Source organism: Bos javanicus, chromosome 5 (genome assembly GCF_032452875.1).
Source record: "Bos javanicus breed banteng chromosome 5, ARS-OSU_banteng_1.0, whole genome shotgun sequence".
In the NCBI taxonomy this organism is placed as follows: Eukaryota; Metazoa; Chordata; class Mammalia; order Artiodactyla; family Bovidae; genus Bos; species Bos javanicus.
In genome coordinates, this window is record NC_083872.1 from 49,409,912 (window position 1) to 49,432,953 (window position 23,042).

A 23,042-nucleotide genomic window follows, 5' to 3' on the forward strand; every position below is an offset into this window, starting at 1 on the left:
AGAGAGTCAACATCTGGCCCTCCATTTGGGTTTTGTTTTTAGTTCTGTTTTTGTTCTCTAGAAATCTATTTCACTGCACCAAGCTCCGACCAAGTGAAATATCTGAAACCATGTTTCACTATTCAAGGTTTAGGCTCACAGATACAGTGGTATCAGAAAAGGAAACTACTTTCAAAGGTAAAATAGCATCGAATCATCACTACCTCCACTCTCCTTGTTTGCAGTTTTCTGAAGAGTATCCAGGTGCTGAGATAATTCAGGGAGATTCAGTCTCAACAGATCTCGGAAGACGGCCATATCCACGGACAGTGCCCGGAGATTGTTGACAAAATAGCTTTCAGGAAGTACCTTGTCAATAAGGTAAATCATAATCTGAAGAAAAAAGATATAGAATAAGATTGCTTCACAAAAACTGCTTGCTATACTAACACGTCCTACATAGAACATATTCAAATTGGCAAAAGACAGCCAAAGCACACCATTCTTTACACGTGTCAGCACCAAATGTTCTGGATTTTCAAGGCTCCTCTCCACTTCAAGGTAAGGAGCAAGTGGCATAAATGTCTAAGTCAGGGGTCCCCAACCCCAGGGCCATGGGCTGGCACCAGCCCTTGGCCAGTTAGGAATCTGGCCAACACAAGGTGAGCAGTGGGAGAGCGAGTGAAGCTTCATCTGCCACTCCCCATTGTTCATGTTATGGCCTGAACCATCTCCTCTGCCCAAGCCTCATCCATGGAAAAACTGTCTTTCATGAAACCAGTCCCCGCTGCCAAAAAGGCTGGGGACCACTGGTTTAACTCACTCTGACCTCGAATCTGCTGCTGTCTAAAATTTTTAGCTGGGCCACTAGACCTGAGTTCATCCTGGAAGTAGCTGTGATGATATAATCCTCAGCCTCCCTGACAAGCCATGGAGCTCAAGCTTTCTCAGCATCCAGCAGAAATCTCAAGGTCAACTCCTTGATATCAATGCAATTTTACAACCTTAATCTGAAAACTCACAGCTGGCCCATCATGGAATATCCCGACAGCAGTCGATCGCAAGATTCACTGACCATCAACCTGAGTTTTTGAACAACCCATGTCAGCTTTTTGTCCACGTTCTCTCCTGGGACAATGCAACAAATGGTACATTTTTGTTTTGAGCATATGGAGCTTTTAAAATCAGATGAGACTGCCTCATATTCTTCAAATTACTGTTTTCATCCTAACTTTTCTATTCGTGGTTATCTTTTCTAAGATGTCAAGAACCACTGGAAAGACCCAGAAAAATACACCCGAGTTCTATATGTCAATCTCTGGTCCTTTGCCTGTCAGCTTGAATGCCCTGTTAATGCCCTCATCCCTAGATGACTTATACATTTCCCAGAATACAGGAAAAGCAAAATTAAGAGCAAAATCATAGCTGGCCCTATACAGTGGTGGAGAAGTAGCTGTCTCATATTTTTTCACAAAATACTATTTAAAAAAAATTATCTCCCAGATCTGCCAAGGGCCCATTTTTCTCTCATCCTTGACTTGTAACTTCTACTTTCAGGGTCATAGTTTTGACTAAGTCAACAAGGGTGGGAATATCCTCTCAAAAAGGCCTCCCTGAAGCCTATATTACAGGAGTGACCCATCCAGGGAATCAGTTTAGCTTTCTTACACACAGACAGAATTTACCAGGTATATGTATCATCACCCTAGAAATAAGAGCTTAGCAATAAAAGCAATATATTCAGCTTGTGTGGAGGGAGGAAGTCCTTGAGGAGCCAGGCCAGTTCAGGGGGAGGACAGATTTTTAGCAGAGCAGAGGCCTCTGTCAGGGACCTCACACTCTACAGGTAAGAAGAAGAGGAACTGATGGGATCACAAAGACAAAATTTAAAGGTAACAGTCTATCATTGCACTTTTCATCTAGAGTAAGTTACATAATACCAAGAAAGATTTTTATGAATTATATAAATGAATTTATAAGGTTTTATGAAAAGATTACAATCCCTCAAAATTATATGAAAACTAGAAAAAAAAATCCCAATTATCACAGTAATTCATCTGACCCAATGAAATTCTCTGTTCAGAGGCATCTCAAAGTCGAACATAAGACATAAGAGCCAGTTATGTTGCTCCACCCACTCCTGTATTTCAAAGAACAAACATTAGATTAAAAAAAAAATAGGATAAATAATGGCAGTGGAACAAAGATAGTCTCGTCAACAAGTGGTGCTGGAACAACCCTACACTCTCCACAAAATGTAACTCAAAAGGGATCATGGACCTAAATGTAAAACACAATACTATAAAACTCATAGGAGATAAATATAGCCTAGATGACCTTGGATATGGGAATGACTTTTTATATAAAATACCAAAGGCACAATCCATGAAAGAAATACTTGGTAGGCTTGAGTTTATTAAAATTTAAAACTTCTGTTCTGTGAAAGACACTGTCAAGAAGATTGGAAGACAAGCCAGAGATTGGGAGAAAATATTTGAAAAGACACATCTGACAAAGGACTGTCATCCAAAATATACAAAGAACTCTTAACACTCAACAATTATAAAAAAACAAGCAATCCAATTAAAAAATGGACCAAAGACCTTGACAGATACCTTACCAAAGAAGATATGCAGATGGCAAATAAGCTATGAAAGATGCTTCATACCACAGTCATCAGAGAAATTCAAATTAAAGCAATGAGATACCACTATACACTTATTACAAAAGTGTGCGTGCAGGCTCAGTTGCTTGGTCATGTCCAGCTCTTTGTAACCCCATGGACTGGGAGCCTGCCAGTCTCCTCTGTCCACGGAATTTTCCAGGCAAGAATACTGGAGTAGGTAGCCATTTCCTACTCCAGGGGATCTTCCTGACCCAGGGATCCAACCAGTATCTCTTATGTCTCCTGCATTGGCAGGGGGTATATGGAAAATCTCTGTTTCTTCCTCTAAATTTTGACTTCAACCTGAAACTGCTCCTTAAAATGAAGTATTAAAAACATAATGGGGAAGCTTCAAATTTTTAACAAACAGTTAAGTCTTTGTTTTTAACTATTTTCAAAACTCTGTTTTTTACTATTTTAAAAACCTCAGTTACTAAGAAAAAACAATAAATGCAAAAAATCAGGGAAAATGGTTTACCTACTCTGATAAACTATTTATTTCCCTATTAACTAAAACTTACTGAGGCCAAAATAGCCCCTGGAAAAACACTGACATCCAATATTTCCCTTAGCATAAGAACTGTCTTCAGGAACCCAACCTTCCTCTGCATACTGAATGTCTAACCACAAGATTCCCAAATGATCATGATGTCATTTCATTCCACAGAGTTCATTTTCTTAGAAGCAGAAATATAAATATTCAGTTCCTCAGCTTTGTCTAATTCATCTTTTTATGTGAATTTTTAGCTTCTCAAGCGTCACTGAGATTCATGATTTGATTGGCATGTACATCCCATATCCCAAACCTCTCCACCCTACTCTCTAACCGGAATTGTTCATTTCAGCTTTTCGACTAAACAGCTCTCATTCCATAGTCGTGCAAATTACACCTGGGGAAAAAACGGAGTAAAGCATACAGAATGAGTAAACAAAATTGCTTTTAATAAAAAATGTTCTAAACTCATGTATTTGATTTGCCACTGCCTCCCCCTCTTCCACCCCTAACTATGTGATACACAAGTAGCTTCAAAGCTGCTTCCTTAAATACATGAATGGAAAGTCTGAGAGGCTGAATACAGATTGAGATCATGTCAGGATGGATTTATAATTAATTTCAACACAATGTGTATACAACCAAGAGAAAAATGTGTTCATTTTTCCATATGACATTAAGTGAGTTACTGAGACTCTCACTAAGGTATGCACTATAATTAAACAGAATTGGGAGGAGTGGGACCTTGAATACAAAAACTAAGTATTTATCTCATCCATCACACAACACCGCAATCAACAACAGTTTCAGGGTCCAAATACGAATTAGCAACCATATATTACCCCAAGCAAATAAGGCAGTGGCCATCCTCGACACCTGAAATCCTTCATTTCTCATAAAGACTTTTTGTGGTGACTCACTGAGTCATATTCAGACCTACAAATTTAACTTACTAGCGTCCCATCTCAAAATGTTTCCAGAAATTTTTTTTAACTAAAAAAAGGCCCTAGACATCAAAGATTAAAAGATAAGACATATCATTCACTTTCATAGCCTTTCTCCACACAAGCACCTTTCAGCAGACATTCACTTGCAGCCTATTTCCTTCATACCTCACCCCAGATATGAAAGCAACCTGTTAAGAAGATCCAACCAGGGACTTCCCTGGTTGTCCAGTGGTTAAGACTTCACCTTCCAATGCAAGAGGTACAGGCTCAATGCCTAGTTGGGGAGCTAAGATCCCATATGCCTTGGGGCCAAAAAAAACACAAAACATAAAACAGAAGCAATACTGTAACAAATTCAGTAAAAACTTTAAAAATGGTCAACATCAAAAAAAAAAAAAGAAGAAGAACCAACCAGAATTAAGTATAACAAATAAGGCAATTTAAAGCATGACCCCCCAGAATCTATACCTGCTGATAGTCACACTCTTGTATAAGCCCTTACCCTTAAATAGGAGCTGGACCTAGTGACTGACTTTTAATAAGTAAAACATGGCAGAAGTTTCTGTGTGACCCAGGGAGCTCAACCTGGTGCTCTGTGACAACCTAGAGGGGTGGGATGGGGTGGGAGGTGGGAAGGAGGTGCAAGAAGAAGGGGACATGTGTATGCTTATGCTGATTAATGTGTGGCAGAAACCAACGCAACACTGTAAAGCAATTATTCTCCAATTAAAAATAAATTAAAACATAAAACAGGGCAAAAGTGATGGAATGTCACTTCTAATACTAGGCTGCAGATCAGTAACATGGTCTCCTCTGACTTGCTCGTTCTCTTTCACTCTCTTGCTCGCTCTAAGGAATGCCAGCCACCATGCTGCACAATGGAAAGGCCCACAAAGCAGAGGACAACATCCAGCAAAAGACTGAGGCCCTCAGTCCAGCCATCTGTGGGGAATGAAATCTTACCAAGGATCACATGAATGAACTTGGAGGCCAGTGCTCTTCCCACTCAATTGAGCCTTCAGATGAAACTAAAGCCCTAGCTGAGAGTTTGAATACCACGATAATGTGACCCCAAGCCAGCTAAGCTGTGCCCAGATTCCTGACTCAAAGAAATATCATACACATTTGCTGTCTGAAGCAACTGATTTGCTATGCAGCACTGGGTAATCAATATAAGTAGTACGGAACTTGGTTTAAAAATATGATGTCTCAGGGATTTCTCTGGTGATCCAGTGTAAGACTCCAAGCTCCCAACCCAGGGAACATGGATTCAATACCTGGTTGGGGAAGTAAGATCCCACATGCTGCACACCAGAGAGAGAGAGAGAGAGAGAGAGAGAGAGAGAGAGAGAGTCTGTTCCCCCACCCTCAACCTCAAAAAGCCATATATATATGTGTGTGTCCTGGAGACAGAAATGGCAACCCACTCCGGTATTCTTGCCTGGAGAATCCCATGGACAGAGGGGCCTGATGGGCTACAGCCTTTGGGGTTGCAGAGAGTCGAACACATCTAAGCAACTAACGCACACACACACACACACATATATGTCCTTATATTTCTCAAAAGGGAGCTAAAAACATAATCATTCTCCTCAAATTTGGCAGCTACAGAAGTTTGTCCTGTGAGCTTTAACCTGGGGAAATCATGGATAATTAGAAAGATACAGTATATACTTTGGAAGGAGGTAGGGCATCAGGGAAGAGAAACCACAGTTCTAGTATTTCACTCTCTGAAGAATTTCAGTTGCCTTCTTCAGAGTCTGACACTCACTTTCAGAGCATCGCCTTCGTTGCCTTCCACCACCTCCAGAATCAGTGCAGCCAGGATGTTAAAGCCTTGGCAGTACCCAACATTCTTGTTCCATCGGGCATAAGCCAGAAGGACGCGCTTCAACACGACCCTGTCCTGCTCGGCCTCCTGGCCACAGTACGAACTGCAGCCCGTACGGTGAAGATCCTAAAATGAGAGGGGAAACAACACTTTTTAAAATAACTCCTTATGCTCTCTCTAAAAGAAAAAAACAACTTTTGTTTTTTTCTTTGTCTCAGCATTAAGTCAGACTATCAAAATGGATTTTAGTTTTTAAAATATATAAGCAACTTATATACACAGACCAAAGCTTGTATCTTTTAGTTTTCTAATATGCTGAGGCATTTTTAAGGGGAATTTCAGTCAGGCAAATTTTCTACCAAAAGTATTTCCAGAGTTAACACAAAAGGGCCCTCAGAATTAACAAATATAACATTAGGCTTTCAAATAAATTGACAGTTTATTTTAATGATACATCTCAAATAAAACAAGTCATTTCAACACATGTATGATAGGTGCTAACATTATTTCTTTCTATCAAAAAAAGATATATATATATATATAAATATAAATATTTAGTTATCAAAACTCCAAATAGTATTCAGGAGCAAAATGCAACCAGTACCAAAAAGACACAGAAAAATCATTCTGTCCAAGTTGTTTGATAAATATGTATAAAAGGACAGAAACATTTGCTGTGCTTTAATATATAATGAAGGCAATACCTATAATTATCAAGCAGAGACTATGATTTTCAGGACATATTCATTTTAGTGACATTCATTTCAACGAGAAAAAAAGATTCTAAGAACATGATTCTTATAAAACATGCATTGCCTTAACTCACCACTTGAAAGAAAGTATTTCAAATATGGAATACTTCATCTCTAGGGAACACATACTGAAATTCCAAACAAACAGCTCAAATGTGCATAATACAGAGGCTTTTCAAGCATATTACAGTATAAAATTTCATTTTTTTTTGAAACTTGTCTGAAATACACCAAGTAAGATGAAAATATAGCTCTTTTTAGTTAGTACTTGCTCCTGAAAAAAAATATTTTCAAATCTGCCAAAACATTAGCCAACTTCTGGTGACCAAACTTTACATGAAACAACTTTCCTTTTAAAACCTCAGCTAGGCATCACACGTAATGTACTCATATAAAATAAAAAGCATGCCCTAGAGGCTTATGTAAGAGGAGAATAATGGGATTAAATCAAATCAGCATCCTTGGCTTTTGGTGCCAGGCTCTAATCAGCAGTAATAATCCAGGTAGGTGAACCTCGGCTGCCTCCACAGCTGGCCTGAACATTCAATCATCTGGTGTAAAGTAAACCCATCAGTCAATCTAACTATCTTCATAAAATGACAGTTAAGAAATTATCAAAATCCTAATAACTGCCCAATTATTCTAATATGAAATAGGCTTAACTAAATTTCTCAGTGACTTTGATGTAAAAATCCAGTTAAAAGCACTGACGGATGCTAAACAAAAAAGGAGCTTCAATTTCCTATCATGCAAGCAAAATAAGTCGAATATGAATGGATACACTTTCTTCTTACTAGCAACATGCAGATGCACAAAGACAAGGCATCAACAAATTCCCCATTTTAAAAAGTTGTTAAACTAATGAAATTAGGAAGCAGGAAACATACACATTCAAACCATGGCTTGATCGTCTGTCCAGGACGCATCTGGTTCTTAAAAATCTTCCAAGTTAAGACAATAAAACAAACTCAGAGGTATTACCTTAACTATCTGAATTCCCATCGAGTCATCATCAGGATTACTCCTCTCATTGAAAGTGAAACGCATGGTTTTGTCCCAGTCAATGGCTATACTGTGCAAATAATGATCTGCCAGGGTCAACCAAACCTAAAATAGTAATAAAGAAGAATGCTAAAGTAAAATACATAATTTCATCTTTCTTTATTAGGCAATACTGACTGCATCCAGCAAGAAAATGAAAACTGTTACCAGAAGAGATAAAGCCTATATGTAGAAAGTTAACTAAGAACCTCATTGAAAAGTCTGCTGTACTAAACTGTACCAATTAGGGACTTTTATTTATTCTTTCAATTAATATTTATTGAGTTCCTACTATGTACCAAGTAACAATCCAGCCATTAAGGATATTGTTAAGAAAACAAAAACATATCAAATTTTATTTCAGTTCAGTAGAATAGCTAGATTATCTTTGCTGTTGTGTAGTTTCTCAGTAACGCTTGACTCTCTTGAAACCCCGTAATCTGTAGCCCGCAAGCCTCCTCTGTCCGTAGGATTTTCCAGGCAAGATTACTGGAGTGGGTTCAGTCCAGTTCAGTCACTCAGTCTTGTCCAACTCTTTGCGACCCCATGGACTGCAGCATGTCAGGCCTCCCTGTCCATCACCACCTGGTGATGGACTCACTCAAACTCATGTCCATTGAGTCGGTGATGCCATCCAACCATCTCATCCCCTGCCATACCCCTCTCCTCCCACCTTCAATCTTTCCCAGCATCAGGGTCTTTTCAAATGAGTCAGTTCTTCACATCAGGTGACCAAAGTATTGGAGCTTCAGCATCAGTCCTTCCAGTGAATATTCAGGACTGATTTCCTTCAGAATGAACCGACTGGATCTCCTTGCAGTCCAAGGGACTCTCAAGAATGTGCTCCAACACCATAGGTCAAAAGCATCAATTCTTCGGCACTCAGCTTTCTTTATAGCCCAACTCTCACATCCATACATGATTACTGGAAAAACCATAGCTTTGACTAGACAGACCTTTGTTGACAAAGTAATGTCTCTGCTTTTTAATATGCTGTCTAGGTTGGTCATAACTTTTCTCCCAAGGAGCAAGCATCTTTTAATTTCATGGCTGCAATCACCATCTGCAGTGATTTTGGAGCCCAGAAAAGTCTGTCACTGTTTCCACTGTTTCCCCATCTATTTGCCTTGAAGTGATGGAACCAGATGCCATGATCTTAGTTTTCTGAATGTTGAATTTTAAGCCAACTTTTTCACTCTCCTCTTTCACTTTCATCAAGAGGCTCTTTAGTTCTTCTTTGCTTTCTGCCATAAGGGTGGTGTCATCTGCATATCTGAGGTTATTGATATTTCTCCTGGCAATCTTGATTCCAGCTTGTGCTTCATCCAGCCCAGTGTTTCTCATGATGTACTCTGCATATAAGTTAAATAAGCAGGGTGACAATATACAACCTTGACACACTCCTTTCCCCATTGGAACCAGTCCGTTGTTCCATGTCCAGTTTGAACTGTTGCTTCCTGACCTGCATACAGATTTCTCAAAAGGCAGGTCAGGTGGTCTGGTATTCCCATATTTTTCAGAATTTTCTACAGTTGATTGTGATCCACACAGTCAAAGGCTTTGGCATAGTCAATAAAGCAAAAGTAGATGTTTTTCTGGAATTCTCTTGCTTTTTCGATGATCCAATGGATGTTGGCAATTTGATCTCTGGTTCCTCTGCCTTTTCTAAAACCAGGTTGAACATCTGGAAGTTCACGGTTCACGTACTGTTGAAGCCTGGATTGGAGAACTTTGAGCATTATTTTACTAGCATGTGAGATGAGAGCAATTGTGCAGTAGTTTGAGCATTCTTTGGCATTGCCTTTCTTTGAGATTGGAGTGAAAACTGACCTTTTCCAGTCCTGTGGCCTCTGCTGAGTTTTCCAGATTTGCTGGGATAGTAAATGTAGCACGTTCAAGCATCATATTTTAGGATTTGAAATAGCTCAACTGGAATTCCATCACCTCCACTAGCTTTGTTTGTAGTGATGCTTCCTAAGGCCCACTTGACTTCGTATTCCAGGATGTCTGGCTCTAGGTGAGTGATCACACCACCTTGATTATCTGGACTGTGAAGATCTTTTCTGTACAGTTCTTCTGTGTATTCTTGCCACCTCTTCTTAATATCTTCTGCTTCTGTTAGATCTATACCATTTCTGTCCTTTATTGTACCCATCTTTGCATGAAAATTTCCCTTGGTATCTCTAATTTTATTAAAGAGATCGCTAGTCTTTCCCATTCTATTATTTATTGAAGTGGGTAGCCATTCCCTATTCCAGAGTATCTTATGAGCTTGTTATACTGGGCTCCAGATTACTCTCTATGCTTGGGCAAGAACTCCTTGGCCATCCATGGAGAGAGAGGCGGGTGGAGTGTGTTTTTGTTTGTGTGTGTGTGCACACATATGTGTGTGTGCACACTCAGTCGTGTCTGACCCTTTGCAGCTCCATGGAGAATGGGCCTGTTTTCGCCTCTGCATTTCCACCATCCCTCTCTAACACACACAAGAAAACTGATAGATGGGTTCCCATAAAGAATAATTCTTTTAAAGGAATCACTGGATACCGTTACTCCTTTCATTACCTTATCCAGAAAAGTTGCTTCATAATGCCATTTTTCATATACACTTTGAGGAACCTTCAATGTTCAAATTCTAAGAGTATTAAGATTAGCTTATAATATGAACAAGCTTATTTACAAAACAGCTTCACAGACTTTGAAAACAAACTTATGGTTACCAAGGGGGAAATGTGAGGGATTAACATATACACAGTACTGTATATAAAACAGATAATCAACAAGGACCAACTGTACAGCACAGGGAACTCTACTCAATATTCTGTGGTGACCTATATGGAAAGAGAATCTGAAATGGAATGGATATATGTATGTGTACAACTGAATCACTTTGCTGTACACATGAAGCTAATACAGCATTATAAATCAATTTTACTCCAATATATAAAAAAATTAAGTTTTAAAAAAGAAATGGGAATTGTGGTTGCCAAATGGGGGAGGGGCAAGGATGGATAAGAAGTCTGGGATTAGCAGATGCAAACTACTATAAGTAGAATGGATAAACAACAAGGTCCTACTGTGTAGCCCAGGGACCTATACTCATTATTCTAGACAAGGCAACTCAATATTCCCTGATAAACCATAGTGGAAAAGAATATGAAAAAGAAATATATAACTGAATCACTCTGCTGTACAGTGGAAATTAATACAACATTGTAAATCAACTATACTTCAATAAAGATTTTTTAAAAGGGGGAGAAACTAAGTTTACAAATAAATAGTTGACATTTTGACTATCAACAGGTCAACAACTATCAACTGTCCAGTTTTGACTTTTGAACATGACTTAGCAGGACTAAGACTGATTAATATCTCTAGCCAGACCTCTCTCTTAAGCATCACAATCGTATGTGCAAATATACACTTGATATCTTCAATTTAGATATCCAACAGGCATCATAACCTTAACATATCCAAAACCAATCATCTAACCAACCGTCACCCCCAACTACATAGATACACACACACACACACACACACACACACACACATGCTCGTCCCCTCTGGTAAAACAGTAACACTTCCCTTTCAGAAGCTCAAGTCAATCCTGAAGTTTCTGATGACACTGCTCTTACAGTTTATATTCAATCTAATAGGAATTCAAGTCAACTCAGCCTTCAAAATACATCTAGAATCTTATCCCTTCTCTCCATCTCCACTACCAAAACCCTGATCAACTCCTGCCTGAATTATTGCAAGTTTCCTACTGCTCTCTTGTTCTTACACCCCCTCCACCCAAGTCAGTAGAGAATCTGTCTGCAATGCTGAAGACCTGGGTTCGATTCCTGGGTCGGGAAGATCCCCTGGAGAAGGAAATAGCAACCCATTCCAGTATTCTTGCTTGGAGAATCCCATAGACAGAGGAGCCTGGCAGTCTACAGTCCATGGGGTTGCAAGAGTCGGACACGACTTAGTGCACTGTCTCACTGCTCTCTCTCTGCTGTTGCCCTTGTCCCTCACTTTCTCAAGTTAGCGGTCAGAATGGTGCATTTAAAATATAAGTCATACCATGGTATTCCCCTTCTTAAAACTTTCCAACGCTTCTCATCTCACACTGGGCAAAAGTCCTCCTATGGCTTGTAAGGTCCTACAGGATCTGCCATTCCCCCAAGGTCATCACATTACCTCTACGACCCACCCCCCACTGCTTTCCCCTTTGTCCTCTGTGCTTCAGCCACCCTGGCCTCTTACTTCTGCTTGGATACTCCTGAGATGCTCTCACCTGCGGGTGTTTTCTGTTTGGAGTACTCCTCCACCAGGTAGCTACGTGGCCACCTGCTCACTGCTTTAAGGGCCCTATTCAAATGTAACCTTGCCATTTAAAATGCTACCTCCTTATCTCCATTCCCCTACACTCTCCTTACTTCTTTCTTTGCTTTATTTTTACACATGGCACTTGGCATCATCTGAAATACTTTATATTATATTCATAATAAACTCTACAAGGATAAAAATTTTGGTCTGTTGGGTTTTTTTTCCCACTTCTGTATCCCCAGTACCTACAGAAAGTACCTGGCACAGAATAATCAATAAATACTTACTGAATTAATGAATAATGAAGAGGGACAGATTTCAAATTACTAAATCTAGAATATTCTTTTTGACATTCCAGACACTTTAAAGAGAGACAGAGTGATGGTCCTTTTGCATTTTAGCCATACAAATCCTCCTCACCTTTCTCCTCCATTCCTTTGGTATTCCTGTTGATAGTCTGGCAACTGCCTTTAGAGCATCATACCACTAGAAATAAAGAAGAAACACTGTCAAAGTGATAATATTGACCTGGTTAAGCACTTTTCAACCTTTTTTCCATCTTGACATTTGTAGAATATAATATTTATACGGAACACTGGGGTAAACATTCCAAGCTTCCTTCAGCCAGGTTTGTCTGGTCTAAGGGCCGTGACTGCCCCAAGCTCCTCCACTTAGGCCCCCTTAACACACCTGTTATCCACTTGCAACACATGCACACAAGGGAAAGCTCTGGTTGAGAAATCAAAACATGTGTTATAGATTCAGAATAACAGCAGTTGGTTTTTCAATTTTTTTCCTACACTTAAACCATTAAAAGAAAGTACAAAATTTTTCACTGCAAGTATAAATCCAGGCCACTTAGAGCTTCACAAGTTATTTCATCCATAATTTTAAAAACTGACTCATCTTATGCATATCCAAGCACATGCTAATCTTCCCACTTTGAGAATGTATCTCAGTGTACCTTGTAGTTACCCCCAAATAAAGGTATTCTTGAAACTAAAAATAAAATTACCTGCTGAAAACCATTTTGACCTAAAGATGGCTCAAGAGTGAACTTCAACTTTGTGTCAACTCCTAAAATAAAAAGACATAAATAACAATTATTTAGGGAGAAAATACACTATATCAAAAATAAAAGTAAAAATTAACCTCATACTACTGGGTCATCATAAAATTTTTAAAACACTTGTTTTTTACTAGATTACAATCTTGTTAATTGTCAATTTTGTTAAAAGAAAAAGAATATTAATTATTAAAATAGAAACACATCCTATGATAATAGAATGGAACTTATCCATAGAATGGTGGTTCCACAGCTGTCTGGTGCTGTGCAAAAACAAAAAGTGACACATGGGCTTGCAGTCATACAGACTTGCATTCAGCTTTGGTTCCTACAGTCAAACAAATTATTCAGCCTGAGTTTCAATTCTCCATCCTTAAAATGAGGATAAAGCCTATCTCAGTTAGTTATTGCAATGATTAACTGTAAATCACTTAGTACAGTATAATTAATATTTATGAAACATGGGAAGAGAATTCTTTATTTACAGAATTTGTTTTTTTAAGACAGTTGCATTGGCTAATCTATTAAGGAAAATTCAGTGAAATATCAAAAGGTATAAAAAAAATAATGTCATTGCCTTCCCACTTGTGGAATAATCCATATTTTAAAATTCTGTCATGATAGACTTATTCATTAAAGATATGTTTGTATATTTAGATTACAAGCTAAGAATATAACTGAACCCCAATTCCAAGTTATCTACAACCTTAGATAAACTTCTTTGACTCAAATCTCAAATCTACAGAATAGAAGAAAATAAAGAGGAAAATGTGTAAAGACTATATGCTATATTCATATTGGACTTTTTTATTATTGAGATAAAATTACATGACAATTTTTATTCCCACTTAAATGATATCAAAAATAATGTAACTAAACCTGAAAATGTTATGTATTCTTGACATTTTAAGCCCATTTTAAACTTAATAATTCAAGGACCAAGATACACCAAAAATTATCAATAGCATTGTTTTACAATTTACAATTGTCATTTATGATGACATTTTTGCTTCTAAGATGTTGAACAGCAGATTAAGCATACTGAAACCTCTCCACAACTTCCAGTACTTAGGGAACAATCTTTCTTTAGAATCTGGTATGTAGATAAGAACATACTTTAGAATTTGTAAAAGTCTAATGATAAAGTAGACATGTCTTTTTAAAAGCATATATGGAGTCAAAGCATATAAGCTGAAAAGAGATGTGTCTGATTTACCCAAGCCCATGACAGTATGAAGATGCCCTTCTTGGAGTCCTAGAAGAGTACTATGTATACAAGAGTTCGGTCCTAGATTTCTAAAGTCAAGCTTTATAATCAGTGCCCTTATAATTATTTTCAGAGCTTCCCAGCCAAAAGCATACAGTGTCTGGATAGATAAGATTTTCTTCTTTGAAGGTATATTATGTATCTTGATGGATTCTCATTACTGTGAGATGATTTAAATGAAGTCTTGCCTCACTGTGCAATGATACAACGGGCGATAAGAGTGCCTCCAGCTGGAGCCATGATTTTAAGACAAGATAAAACCTCTTGGTGAGGTTGCTGTCCAGATGCAGGGTGCTGAATAGAAGCGTTTTTAGTATGGCGTTTGCTTTCTAACATAACAAAGACCAGGAAATTCGGTCCCATGCTCTTATCTCAACCGATCTAAAATCCTTGGATTCCCTGCATGTACGACCGAATATGCTCCCTTGACTTTATCAGAAGTACCTGCTGGGCATCGTGCCAATCGCCTTGCTGAGCTGACACCCGGCTGGGGTTAGTCAAAATCACAACTATTTTCTCACGATCAAAAATGAGTCACAGGATTTCACTGGAATTGATCATTCGCCGCCTGCACGTAAAAGCTGAAATCAGGTCATTTCTACCTCTTTTCTTCTAACTGAATAAGGAAGAGGAGGTTTGTGTTTCATCTGGTAATCACTGGATATTTCGGATTCAGGAACACAAAACACTTTTAACGTGGGAAAGAGGTTTTTTTTTGTTTGTTTGTTTTTCTAAGGCTAAAGAAAGACTGAACAACTACTACAGTTTTTGCAACTAGACACTTCCTTGGGGAGAAAAACAAAGAAACCACAAGGTTCGGAAAGGCAGTGACGCGTTCCACCCTTTGGGGCTCAGTGCCTTGATTCTCTCTGCAGCCTCAGGATAGCAGGTCCCCAAAGGCACAGGGAGAGGGGGGAGGGGGGAGGGGGCAGGGAGGGGGTTCAGGGGAGGACAAACCCACCTGGAAGCCAGCTGGTGCCACCCTGGGGACAAGTGGGCGCTAAGCACGGGTCCGGGCACAGCCGGCTCCCTCTGCGGCCACTCCTAACCACGAAGCCTTATGCCCAGGGGCCTGAGCACACCAGGGCTGGGCTCATAAAACCCCCAGGGAGGAATGCCGGGTGATGCAGCAGGCTCGGAGTTATGCAGCCTGGAGATGTAGGGATGTGTAAACACAGGCTGACAGCAGAAAGGGCCTAGCCTAACACAGGCAGCTCCTTCGGTCTTTACCTACAGAAAGGATCTCTACTTTGCAGGAGTATTTCCTGCCTGCTCTCCACCCGGAGGCTCCCGGTGATATGATCCCGGCACCCACGAAGCAGGGACGCTCAAGAAAATGCACCCGATTTTTTTTCCTTCGCGGTCACTTCCTTTCCCTCCGACCCCAAGTATCAAACCTGTGCCTTTCTCCGCCTCCCACACCTCCTTTAAGGTGTGGCTTCTTTTGAGTCCGAAGCACAATTGGTTGCGCGGCCTCTGACAGCCCAGGCAGCTGCCAGCACTTAGCCGAGCGCACCAACAGCCAGCAGCTCCGGGCACAAGCCAGGGCTGGACCACTCACAGGCCGCGGGGTGGGGGCGCGAGGGCAGCCGGCGGGAGCAGCCTCCTCCGCGCCTAGGGAGGCCGCTGCCCCGGCCAGGCCTGGGTCCTCGCTTTCCCTACCCAAGGCCGACCCAGCCCCGCCTGCGCCCAGCCGCGGCACCCAGCACCCGCCGACCGGCGGGTGATCCCGGGCCTAGCGGAGTCCCAGCTAAGGCAGAGATATCAGCGAGGTGAGCGCCAAGCTACTCTCCAGTGCTCCCTTCTGCCGCCCCAGGTCCTCACCCGGCTCCAGGGTGCAGAGCAGCCGGGGCGCGGTCCGAGAAATGCAGCTGCGCTTCTTGAGCACATTGCTCAGGATGGTGCCCACGCCGCCACCGCCGCCGCCGCCACCACCACCCTGCCGCTTCAGGCATCTCCCTCCACGTCTCAGGGAGCCGGTCAGCTTGTCCTGCCGCATCCGAGAGCGCCCTGGGATCCCGCGCTCCGCCTGGGTTCCCGCCGCTCCACTGGCGCAGCGGCTTGGCGCGAGCTGGGGGCTTGGTGAGCTCGCTTAGTCGAGGGTCCCTGGGAAGCAGGGAGAATGCTCGGGGATCGAGGGACCCGCGGAGCACCGTGGGAGTCGCTGAGAGTGGAGCGGCAGGCAGGCATCTGCAGTGCGGAGCCAGCCGGGCTGAGGCTTGGAGAGGGCTTGGGGCGGGGAGGAGGGCGGGAGCGATCGAGTGCTGCTAGACGAAGGCGGCGCCCCCGCCCCCAATCCCGGCATCACCGTGCGCAGGCGGGGCAGCTTTAGCTCCCCAACGCCTGGCAGGCTCCCGGCACCTGAGTGGGGGAGCCGCGGAGCACCCCCAGCCTGGGCGCGGGCGGATAAGCAACGGCGAGACCAGGGGCAGTGACAGAGATCTCCGTGTTTCTCCCAAGATCTGAGACGCTGGAGGGAGCATCAAAGGGAGCAAATCTCAGGTGCAGAACACCAGCGAGTAGCTGGTAGATGGTGAAGCACCAGCTTCATCCCAAATTGTGTTAAACTCTTTCCCAGCATCTTAGAGGGGCATGGGAAGCACGTTAAAAGTATTATCATTAGTAGTAGTATTATATATTAATATTATTAATATATGTTGTATGTTAATTATATATTAAATATATAATATTGTTATAATAATGGCTGTTTCTTATGGAAGTGGAATTAAAAATAAAACTGTTCCACTTAAAAGTGAAAGTGAAGTCGCTCAGTCGTGTTCGACTCTTTGTGACCGTGTGGACTGTAGCCCACCAGGCTCCTCAGTCCATGGGATTCTCCAGGCAAGGATACTGGAGTGGGTTGCCATTTCCTTCTCCAGGGGATCTTCCCGACCCAGGGATCAAACCGAGGCCTCCCTCATTGCAGGCAGACGCTTTAACCTCTGAGCCACCAAGGAAGCTTAAAAGCAGGGATTTTTAAAGTGGCTCCTCCATCTCACCAGCCAGAGACTTCAGTAGTCAGAACTACTAGTGATAATTACTGCTGTTTTTAAGTCATTCATAAACTAGGACATTCCAACATTCTCCAATGGATATTAATCATAAAGATGAATGAGTCATAAGAAAGGAAAGGATGTGGAGGGAAATACAAAGGTATTTGTATATATATTTAGAAAAGTTACAACAGATGGATTAAAAAAAAACTAAATAGTATTTATATGGAAGAGAACAATGTAGAAGAGAGAGGAATAGAAAACATTTCTCTGGATGTACCTTATGTAGTTTGGACTCTGGAATAATATTAATATTATTAATGGTTATTAATAGTATTAATTCATTATAGTAATAATATTAATAAATCAAACAAAAAGGAAACTCTAAAATTTACAAATGAATAGAAACACATGAACCTAACTCAATATCCTTTTGATGGCAGAAGAACACAGAAAAAAATAGGTTGCTTTAGAGTATAGTATTATGCTTGTAGAATGGTGGTATACCTTTTAAGAGCAAATAGAACTACAAAGAAATCTTAAATGTCATTCTGTAGCATTATTGTTATTAAAAATATTGGTTTTTAAAAATTCTTATGTACACTATAGAATAACCTAAATAAATGATGTTCATGTCAAAAGGAACCAAGGTGTTTTCAATCTAACAAAAAATAAAAGTGTGCAAAGAAATTAAGTTTTTTAATCCTGCAACAGTGTATCTTAAATGGAAATAATGTATGAACTCGTCTTTTTTCTTTTCAAAAATACATATAAAGCCACTGAATAGGTTTAGAACTAAGAGCCACCCAGCATCACTGAATAACCCTAGCACCCAGAATTTGGTCTCTAAAACTCATTCCCCACTAAAAGGAATCAGGGTTCCTTTAGAAACATCTTGATGAACAAAGGAAGAAAGGAGGTGCTTCAAGACTAACTGAGTCATGTCAAAAAGACATGAGAGCCACACAAACAGGACACTATCGGCCTATTTGGAACACTTTGAACATCAAAAACAATGGTTGCTAATGGACAGATGAATGGATTAAAAAAGATGTGGTATATATACAGAATGGAATACTACTCAGCCATAAAGAGAATGAAATACCATTCTTTTACAGCAACATAGATGGACCTAGATATCATCATACTAAGTGAAGTAAGTCAGAAGTGAAGTGAAGTAAGTCGCTCAGTTGTGTCCCACTCTTTGCGACCCCATGGACTACCCACTATACTGGAGTGGGTAGCCTTTCTCTTCTCCAGGGGATCTTCCCAACCCAGGGATCGAACCCAGGTCTCTCGCATCGCAAGCAGATTCTTTACCAGCTGAGCCACAAGGGAAGTAAGTCAGAAAAAGAAAAATACCATATGATATCACTAAGACCAGGGATCCAAAACATGACACAAACGAACTTATTTACAAAACAGAAACGGACTCACAGACACAGAAAACAAACGGTTTCCAAAAGAGAAAGGGGGTGGAAGAGGGATAAACTGGGAGCTTAGGATGAGCAAATACAAACCACTGTATACAAAATAAACAACAGGGTACATCTGTATAGCATGGGGAACTATATTCAATATTCTATAATAAACCGTAATGGAAAACAATATGAAAAGTGTGTGTGTGTGTGTGTGTGTATATATATATATATATATATATAAATGAATTACTTTGTTATACACCAGAAACTAGCACAACATTGTAAATCAACTATTCGTGCTCAGTCCCTCAGTCGTGTCTGACTCTTTGCAACCCCATGGACTGTGGCCCGCCAGGCTCCTCTGTCCATGGGATTCTCCAGGCAAGCATTTTGGAGTGGGTTGCCATTTCCTTCTCCAGAGGATCTTCCAAACCCAGGGACTGAACCTGTGCCTCCTGCACTGCAGGCAAATTCTTTACCACTGAGCCATCAGGGAAGCCCATCTGATGTTTGACGTTAGCCAGTTTTTTAGAGGGCAACACAAACCCCTGGGTGAAGATGGTATTGAACACCCATAGTTAAAGGAAGAAAACTGGAAGGAGAAAGAAAATCCAGCTGGAAAGTGGACACATGGTCTGGTTTTCCAGAAGTCTCATCTGCTCAAACCACAGAGGGTTTATGTTCTCAACACGAAAGGCTACTCATGCTCAGGTTTTAGCACTGGGCCAGCAGGAAAGACAGCCTCACCAACCAAGAGGAGAAATGGACGCTGCTCTACAACACTGGCTCCAGGCTAGAGAGGACGTCTAGGCCTGGCTGACATCCACCACTCAAACCATCCCACACCCTTTGGCTCAGACTCCACATTCACCAAGCAAACTTTTAATTGCATTTGGCTTATGTAGAGGCTTTGACACTGAGGAGAGAATACACTGACCAGTTAACCGCAGTCAATATTCCTGAATTCACTCAACTCTCAGTGAATTGAAAAAATCATATCTCTAGGCTGCTGAAGCTCGAGTATAGACCTCAGACTGCCAGATATGTCATGGCTGACAAAAAGGTTTTTCTCTGAAATTCTTCAGTTACAGCATTTTCTCTTACTGTTAGTGACAGGGGCTTGTTTACCTTCAAGATCAAAATCTTATTGCACTTAGATTTATTACAAGGAAAAGCTGACTCTTAAAAAAAAAAAACTTTCTTGAAAATTTCTCATTCTAAACTACACAGAAGTTGACACACACACACAAAAATTTAAGAGTTTCTACTATTAAAGCAATACATAATGAAGGAATTAAATAATATTATTTTGTTTACATGGGAGAGGAAAGCCAAGACTGCCAACTTTTGTAGTAAACAGATAATTAAGCACTAAAATACAATGCTCTAAAAACAGTCACAGCACAAGCCTAGCATTATATTTATTGTATGACTCATAGTTTCTTATTCGTGTCTGGAATATTGTTTTCCAAAAGCAAAAGATAAAGATGTCATCTGAAGTCAACTCGTAGAGGAAACAATGCCAGCATGAATTCAGCTGGAGGATCTTAGCTGGTGAGATTTCCACCCAAAGCCAACTTACCATCACCCTTCACTAACTGAGTGATTTTTCCTAATCAAATAATATCTGTGAATTCACGTTTGGGCAAATCAGCCTTTGGCATAGTCCAGAGCAGTTATGATTAAAGCTGAATTTAAGAAAACCAAAAACGTCACATCAGATGAGAATCTGTTACTGGCTTGCCAAAGAAAATGAGCACTTGAGGAAATACTCTGAACGTCTCAGAGTCCAATACCCATAGTATATCCCCAGAGATGCAAGCTCCAGGCCAAAACAAGAAAGTAGGGATCACTCAGATAGTTGTGCATCTCCAGGCCTACATGCTGGCAGTGAAGCTTTCTTGAGAGCAGATGACTCCTTTAATGGAGAAAGGAGACAAGTTAGCAGGAAAAGCAAGTCCAACATTTTTAAGAAATAAAAGCCAAGTCCCCCGGGGCTTCCAGAAGGCAATCAGGTCCGGGGTTTCTGTGATTTCCTAATGCTGCTATTTTTAACAGGTAAATCTTAAAAGAAAAAGGGCCTATGTGTTTATCTTTGGGGACTGAACAGAGCAAGTAGTGACAATTATCAAGAGAAAAAGCTCTGAAAACCTGAAGCAAAGAGAGAGAAAGCAAAGGGAGTTGACCCACTCTGGGGAGGTGACTTGAATTCATCCTCCCAGCTTCATTTCTCTCTGGCAGCTGCGCTCAAGCTCACAAGTGTTTGAGAGTTAGAAGAGATGTTCCAGACACCAGGCCCAGCGCTGTCCTTCCTCAGGCAGGAGATATTATGTCTTCTGTTGTTGTTGTTTAGTTGCTAAGTTGTGTCTGACCCTTTTGTGACCCCATGGACTGTAGCCCGCCAGGCATCTCTGTCTATGAGATTTCCTAGGTAAGAATACCGGAGTGGGTTGCCATTTCCTTTTCCAGAGGATCTTCCCGTACCAGGGATCCAACCAGCATTTCCTGTGTTGCAGGCAGATTCTTTATCACTGAGCCACCTGGGAAGTCTGGTATGTCTTTGCATTTGTGCTAATGAAAAGGGTGGTGGTCTGGTGGCACGGGCTTCCCAGGTGGCACGGGCTTCCCAGATGGCACGGGCTTCCCAGATGGCACAGTTGTGAAGAACCCACCTACCAATGCAGGAGACGCAGGTTTGATTCCTAGGTTGGGAAGATGCCCAGGAGTAGGAAATGGCAACCCCCTCCAGTATTTTTACCTGGGAAATCCCATGGACAGAGGAGCATGGCAAGCTACAGTTCATGGGGTTGCAAAGAGTCGGACACAACTGAGCATGCACACACACACACAGCCTGGTGGCATAAAGTCTCCTCTCTCTGCTCTCCCCACAACTTCTGCAGGTCCGTGAGCAACTCCTAAATAGGAAAAGTCATATCTCCTAAAGGGACCGTAAACTGTGACCAGTCCCGTAAGTTCTTTCCTCAGACCGAACTAAAAGTAGGGCCTTAATAAATAGCTCCTTCAACTCATTACCCAGGAAGGAGCCCACACAACTGTGAGCTCATGGAGACATCGTCATAAACATTTTCCCTCATGAGAGAGACAGAGAGGAAAGGAAGAACCTTACAATTATCTGACACATCGCATGATATACTGGACCACTTTGTTTTCTTTTTGAATGGTTTCTCTTAGTCATAAAACCTATGTCTCTACTTAAATACAGGCATCCTTGAAGACAATTAGGTGCAGCTTTTCTATTTTGTTTATCTCAGAGATAGAATTCTATTGCACGTGGAACAGAGAAGCTTTGAAATTTCAACACCAAATCACACTCAGCACCATCTTCTACGTCCCAATGGTCCCTGCTTATGCTTTCTCAGAATCATGCTTTTAATCAGATATTTTCCAAGACAAAAGCACACCTAACATTTACCCCAAGCATGCGCGAATATCTTGGATGAAGTATTTTAAGGCTAACCAGTTTTATTTACAAACCAGAAGGTTTCAAATTCAAAACTTATATAAAAATTTAATTTCTAGCTAGAGTGAAGCCCTATTTCAGAGTACCATTCTGGAAATACGTATAAAACCCTGCAGCCAGGTCCGCATAACTTCAGATGCATAGCTAACCCAAAATTTTCTATTTTCTAGAAAGTATTTTCTTGCCTCAAAAGAATGGAAATTGAGGGACTTCCTCAGTGGTCCAGTGGTTGGGAGTCCACCTGCTAAGGCAGGGGACACAGGTTCGATCCCTGGTCCAGGAGGATCCTGAATGTCGTGGAGCAGCTGGGCCTGTGGGCCACAAATACTGAGTCCATGTGCTGCAGCTACTGAAACCCACGTGCCTAGAGTCCCTGCTCCACAAGAGAGGCCACTGCAATGAGAAGCCCATGCACTGCAACAGAGAGTAGCCCCAACTCACACCTAGAGAAAGCCCAAGCACAGCAATGAAAATCTAGTGCAGCAAAAAATAAATAAATAATTTTTAAAAATAATAACAAAAAAACTGATTCAACACCACTTAAGGAAGGTTTATGTTGACCACATAAGACATCTTTAATTTCTGTTATTCATTCATTCATTAGTGAAAAGTTATTCCTCAATTGCTGTGGAAAGGCATTGTGCTGTGGCCTCTGGGAAATAAAAGTTTGAATTCAGTATGTTCTCTACCTTCAAGAAGCTTAAATTTACTGAGGGACAGACAAAACAGGTAGTAACAGGACAGTGTGAAAGGTTTATTTCAAATACTTTGCAAAAAAATATATATATTGCTATG

General features: G+C 41.0%; 1 protein-coding gene across 6 annotated transcripts in view; it reads right to left on the reverse strand.

Annotated features, from left to right (window-relative positions):
• TBC1D30 (TBC1 domain family member 30) overlaps positions 1-23,042 on the reverse strand; it is a 104,452-nt gene that overhangs the window by 26,499 nt on the left and 54,911 nt on the right. For 4 of the 6 annotated variants that reach the window (XM_061416593.1, XM_061416594.1, XM_061416592.1 and 1 more), the window contains 5 exons: positions 13,035-13,096; positions 12,440-12,505; positions 7,649-7,774; positions 5,856-6,041; positions 204-372 (listed from right to left, as the gene is read on the reverse strand). In XM_061416593.1, coding sequence (XP_061272577.1) covers positions 204-372; positions 5,856-6,041; positions 7,649-7,774; positions 12,440-12,505; positions 13,035-13,096 — 609 coding nt within the window. Of the gene's footprint in view, positions 1-203; positions 373-5,855; positions 6,042-7,648; positions 7,775-12,439; positions 12,506-13,034; positions 13,097-16,176; positions 17,022-23,042 lie in introns of those variants that run through there. The other 2 variants (XM_061416595.1, XM_061416596.1) reach the window with 2 other exon arrangements.